At 66.0% G+C, this 5266-nt stretch overlaps 2 protein-coding genes across 2 annotated transcripts in view; one reads left to right on the forward strand and one right to left on the reverse strand.

The window, feature by feature from the left end:
• The window catches only part of GPRC5C (G protein-coupled receptor, class C, group 5, member C), an 8855-nt gene extending 8157 nt beyond the window's left edge, over positions 1–698 (forward strand). The window contains exon 6 of the mRNA XM_014956595.1: positions 14–698. The gene's annotated coding sequence lies outside the window, so the exon portion shown is untranslated. The remainder of the gene's footprint in view (positions 1–13) is intronic.
• A 2090-nt stretch (positions 699–2788) lies between these two features.
• On the reverse strand, positions 2789–5115 carry LOC106896522 (coiled-coil domain-containing protein 137-like). Its single transcript, XM_014956597.1, has 6 exons — positions 4931–5115; positions 4462–4592; positions 4076–4286; positions 3641–3723; positions 3428–3507; positions 2789–3215 (listed from the first exon to the last, which is right to left on the reverse strand). The coding sequence occupies exons 1-6, from the start codon at positions 5101–5103 to the stop codon at positions 2997–2999; spliced, it is 897 nt and encodes a 298-aa protein (XP_014812083.1). The 5' UTR covers positions 5104–5115; the 3' UTR covers positions 2789–2996.
• Positions 5116–5266: the final 151 nt, after the last annotated feature.

A 5266-nucleotide genomic window follows, 5' to 3' on the forward strand; every position in this document is an offset into this window, starting at 1 on the left:
TCGTCCCACCCCGCCGCGTTCATCCCACCCCGGTCTGGCAGCCCGAGCCGGTTCCTGCGAAGGGGGACAACCCGGACACCGTCCCAGAGCCAGCCCCCCCCACCTGCCTGGCTGTGGCACCCACAAGCTGCCAGCTCTGCCCGGACCCCCCCGTGCCCCTCCTGCCGTCCCTGCCGCAAGGACCAGCTCCTGTGGGGTCACCCCCGCATCGTCCCCTCGCTGCCTTTGTGATGCATGGACACCCTGTCCCCCCACTTCATGCCAGGGACCATCTGCCACCTGGGATCTGGTGGGACTCCTGCCCAGGGCTCCCCCCACCCCCGGCGCTGAGCCCCCCAGTTCCACGCTGACCCTCACCCACCCCAAGGACGTCGCAGGCCTGGAGCTGAGCCGTCGCTGTCCCGACAAGGTGACACGAAGCTCTCCCCAGCCCTGCCTCCCACTGTGCCTCAGTTTCCCCATTGCCAGGGAAAGGGAGGGGGGCTGCTTGGGGTCTGGGGGATCAGTGCCTTGCTGGGGCTGGGGGTGCAGCCCCCCCCATGGCTCCAGCCGCCTTCTCGGTGCCTTTTCCCCCTCGGGGATCCCTCCCGGGGAGCAGGGAGGGAGCTGGGCCCCTCACCCTCCTCGTGGCTTTCTCTGTTGTTCTTCCTCTTCCTCCTTTTTTCAGGTCTGCCCCAATAAAGGTGATTTTTTTCCTACGCAGGTGGCCCGTGATGGGGAAGGGGGCACCCAGCCGTGCCACCGGCTGCTCCCCCATCCCTGTCCCCACGGTGCCAAGGGGCTCAGCCCCACATCCCCCTCCTGGTGGGCAACAGGGGGGTTCTCAGCCCCAGTCCCTGCTGCTCCCCGTCCCCCACCATGGCACCAGGGCCAGGGCACGCAGATGGGGGACGCTGGGCCAGTAGCCCCAGCCGGGGGGCCAGCAGCCGGCGGGCAGATGGGCTGCCCGGCGGGAAGTGGCACAGCGCGGAGGACGTGCCAAGGTCGGGAGCGGTTTCTCCTGCTCAGATTGCCTTTCCCCTCCGCAGCGATTTCTCCTGCCGGGCAGGAAGCCTGCGGCCGGCAGCGCCATGAATTATTCAGGGGCTGAAATGACTGGGGGGGGGTGCAGGAGGTTGACCTGGTCTCCTTGAGCCGGGATGGGTGACCATTGTGGGGGCTGCCCGTGGCTGTGGTGCCCACACAAGGGATGCACCAGCAAGAGTTTGGCATGTGGCATGTCCTCCTGGCCATGTCCTTGCCAACTGGCGTGTGCCACCCTCCCGGCTGGGGACGGCCACAGGAGCTGGTTGTTTGCAGTATGGATCTGGCTGTGTGTGTCGTGTGTGTGTGTGTCCCCCAGCCCCAGGGCTGCTCTGCGTCACCCGTGTTTACCTGGCAGCGGGGATGTCTCCAGGCAGCACCAGGCACTCCAGGTCTCCCCGGGGCCGCTGGCACCACCGCACACCCTCCTCCCCGCCGCTGGCACCGCACGGCACCGCGGGGCCCCAACGTGTGACACCCCCGCAAAGGGCACATCCACCTGCAAGCTGGGCTGGTGTGGGCGATGTCCCCAGCCTGCCTGTGGGACACTGAGGTCCCCAGCCATGGTACGGCACAGCCCTGCCTTCCCGGGGTGCAGGGAAGGAGGTGCCAACCCCAGGGGCAGCCGAGTCACCCCAAAAAAACCAAGGTGCAAAGACTCTGATCCTATTCAGCTCTGGCAGGGGACACCGGGATGGTGTCCTGGTGGCTCCGCTCCCGGTGCCCAGCCCCTCAGGAAGCCCGGGATCCCACCGGCTGCCGTCAGCGCCGGCCGCAGCGTCGGGGCCGGCCCCGCTCCAACAGGCAGGGCTTTGTGCGGGCGCCGACGGCACAGGGGCCACCGAACAGGGCTGCCTTTGTGCCACGCAGGTGAGGCCGCCGCGCCGGCCCCGTGGGCAGACACGGGCTGTGCTGTGCCGGGAGCAGCCCCCCGTTATCCCCTCCCGGGGAGCTGGGGGGGCTGTCAGCCCCCCATGGGGGGTGTGTGTGTGTGTGTGTGCCAGGTCTGGATGGCGGGGGGGCATTGCCAAATGGCACAGGGGTGGTGTGGGTGCGGTGATGGGGCTGTGATGGTGTCCCTGGCAGCAGGGAGGTCACCAAAGTCACTGTGACCTGTCTGCCAGGGACAGGAGGGACTGGGGGAAGTGGTGGTGGTGCCAAGGGGGGAGCGTGGCTGCGGGTTAAAGGCTCACAGAGGGTCCCCGAGCGGTGACAACAAGGGAGGAAGGTGACACCGTGCAGGTGAGTCTTGCAAGATGCCCCGTGTCCCCAGGGCTCAGCTCGTTCTCCTCCCACTGGGGGCTGGAGGGGTGATGGCCAGGCACTGGGGTCTCCCCCCGACGGGGAGAAAGGAGGGTCCTACCCCCACCCAGAGCCCTGCCAAGGCCAGCTCACAGCGAGTGACAGTGACAACACGGGCTGGGACTGCCATCTGCCGGCACACAGCAGTGTCCCTTCCCGGCAGGAAGGAAGCCAGGCAGGTCAGGGACACACAGAATCACAGAATCACAGAGTCTTCTAGGTTGGAAGGGACCTTAAAGATCATCTTGTCCAACCGTCAACCTCACTGACAAAAATAGACACCCACACAACAAACAAGGAGCATCATCACTAAACCAGACCTCCCAGCACTACATCAACCCGGCTTTTGAACACCTCCAGGGATGGGGCCTCAACCACCTCCCTGGGCAGCCCATTCCAATGGCTGAGAACCCTTTCAGTGAAAAAATTTTTCCTAATATCCAGCCTGACACAGACACGCTCACGCCATCAGCCCTCAAATGGCACTTTTACTGCCACCATGTCCATGGCACCGTGGGGGTCCCAGCTCCAGCACTGAGCCTGTGGGGTGCCCCGAGTCAAGGTGACGGGGCTGTGGGGCTCAGCAACAGAAGAGCACCATGGGGACAACCATCCCTGTCAAGTCCTGGGGTCCGTGGGGATGGGGGAGGCTCAGCTCCTCCAGGCTGAGCTCAGCGGGGGACCCTGTGCCTGGGACCCCGGGGGCTGCCCTGCGCCGCCTCCCGCTGCTGCTGTTTGCGCCTCTGGATGTCCCGATAGGCCTGGATGACACGTGCTCTCTCCTCCTCCACAATGCGCCGGCGAGCCATCGACACCGGGGCTGCTGGGGACACTGGGGACACCTGGCTCTGGCCCAGGTGAGACGTCAGGAGGAGCCGCTTGCGTCCAGCCTGCGGGCAGAGAGGGGGACAGGTCAGGGAGGATGAAAAAACCAGGACCAGGCTCCAAGGAACCGTCACCAGGAGGCTGAGGTCACCACTGCCCTTTCCAGGCATGACTTCCAGCCCAAAGGAGGTGAGATGAGCCGGGTCCGGCCAAAAAGTGTGGGTACCTGAGAGCACAAACGAGGGGTGGGAGGCATTTTCCACCCCCTAGAACTCACCTGCTCCATGGGGCCCTGGCCCCTGGGCCGGGAGGTGATGGTGGGCGGCTGCGTAACCACTTCACCGAATGCCACCGTGTCTATGAGAGAGAAGAGGGTGCAGGCGTCGGGCAGGAGCACCCCAGGAGACACACAGCTCCAGCTCATCCCATACCTCTCCATGCGCTGCCGGGACAGGACATCACTCCAACCACCCCCCTGCGCCAGACCCACCTTGGAACAGGCTCTTCTCTAGCATGGCTTCTTTCTTCTCCTCCTTCTTCCTCCGTGCTTTTTCCAGCTTTTTATTCTGAAACCTGAAGAGCCGCGTTATGGCCAGGGCTTGTGACCAGACATGGAGCAAGTGAGTGAGTTCCTACCCCATGGGATCCCCCCAAAACCTGAGGCCCCACAGCTCCCCCCACTTCCTCTGGCACCAGCTTCCTTCAGCTCCAGCCCAGCAGCAGGAGGGTGAAGAAGGTCTGTGGCTCTGATCTCCCAGATTTGACCCACAGATTTGGCCCACAGCCCCCCACCTGCACCCCGAGGGGCTGCCAGATGCCAGACCTGCCCTGCAGCACCAGCAAAGCACCCACCACCTGCCCAGAACCGGGCAGGGGCACAGGGCTGGGCTGACCCCGTCCCCCCACGGCCATCTCCTGCTCTCACTCTTTCTTTCTCTTGGACTTCTCCGGTGCCGTCGCCTCCTTCTCAGGCTCCCGCTGCAGCTGGTTCTTGGTGAGGAACAGGACACGCTGCACCTCCTGCTCCATCCGGCAGATGTAGGAGCGCTCCGACTCCTTCTTCCCTCTCTTGACCTTGCGCACGGGGATGTCTCCGGGGGCCTTGGGACCCTTCGACTTGGGCTGCTGCTTCTTCTCTAGGAGAGACGGGTGACATTACTGCAGCGGGGACAAAGCCAGGGGATGGGACATCACCGGGAGGAGTAGGACACCCCACTGCAGGATCCGGCTGCCTCCAGCTGGCACCGTGGCACTGGGGGCTCCTCGGCCAGGCCCCCAGGGAACCAGGCTCAGGTGATGTCCATGTCCCACCTGCCGCCTGCCTCTTCCCGAGGTCAGGGCGCTTCATGGCCTCGCGGCTCTTGATGAGCTCCCGCAGGCGGAAAGGCATCTCCTGCTCGTCGGGGTGCTTGGGCTTCATGTTCTCCATCTTCTTCTCCTTCCTGGGAGAGAACAAACGCGGGGTGAGACCTGTCATGAAGCATCGGGACTCAGCCACGGGGGGACACCGGGACTCGGCCACAGAGGGACACGGTAGCAGTGGGGACACAGCGACCCAGGCACCAAGAGCCGGCCATGAAGGTACGTGGGGACCGGATACCGGAGCACCTGCACCCGGTGAGGGACCAGCGGACCCGGGCACGGCGGGACAACGGGACCTGCACGCAGGGGGGGCAGCGGGGACGCAGCCTGAGGAAGCGGGGCCCCCACCAGAGCCCAGCCGGGCCGAACCGGGGGCCGGCCAGCCCCGATCCCGACCGGATCCCCCCGGGGTACTGACCTGCCGCGGCGCGGGGCGGCCGCTCCCCGCCCCGGTCCCGGTCCCGATCTCTGTACTGGTGCCGATCCCGGTTTCTGGCCCTGGCGCTGGCCCCGGCCCGGTTTTTGTCCCTGTCCCGGTCTCTGTCCATGGCCCCGGCCCGGCCCCCGGCCCATGTCGCCGCCGCTCCCCATGCGGTTTCCCCGCCGCCACTTCCGCCTTCCCTCCGGCCCGCCAGGGCTTTAGCCCCGCCCCTCTCTCCCTATTGGCTCCGTTCGGCCGCCGACCCCTCATTAGCAGTGAGCGCCGTGTTGCTATTGGCTGGGAGAGCTGCCGCTCGGGCGGGCGGGGGCGGGG

This window comes from Calidris pugnax, unplaced genomic scaffold (assembly GCF_001431845.1).
Source record: "Calidris pugnax isolate Ruff unplaced genomic scaffold, ASM143184v1 scaffold312, whole genome shotgun sequence".
NCBI classification, from domain to species: Eukaryota; Metazoa; Chordata; class Aves; order Charadriiformes; family Scolopacidae; genus Calidris; species Calidris pugnax.

Bases quoted from the DNA above. Each gene is read 5' to 3' on its own strand.
- LOC106896522 (XM_014956597.1), bottom strand. From the start codon at position 5,103: ATGGGGAGCGGCGGCGACATGGGCCGGGGGCCGGGCCGGGGCCATGGA. The intron at 3,724-4,075 runs GTGAGAGCAGGA...GCGGCTCTTCAG, and splicing joins AAGTCCAAGAGAAAGAAAGA to GTTTCAGAATAAAAAGCTGG. The intron at 3,508-3,640 runs GTGGGTCTGGCG...TCTCTCTCATAG, and splicing joins AGAGAAGAGCCTGTTCCAAG to ACACGGTGGCATTCGGTGAA.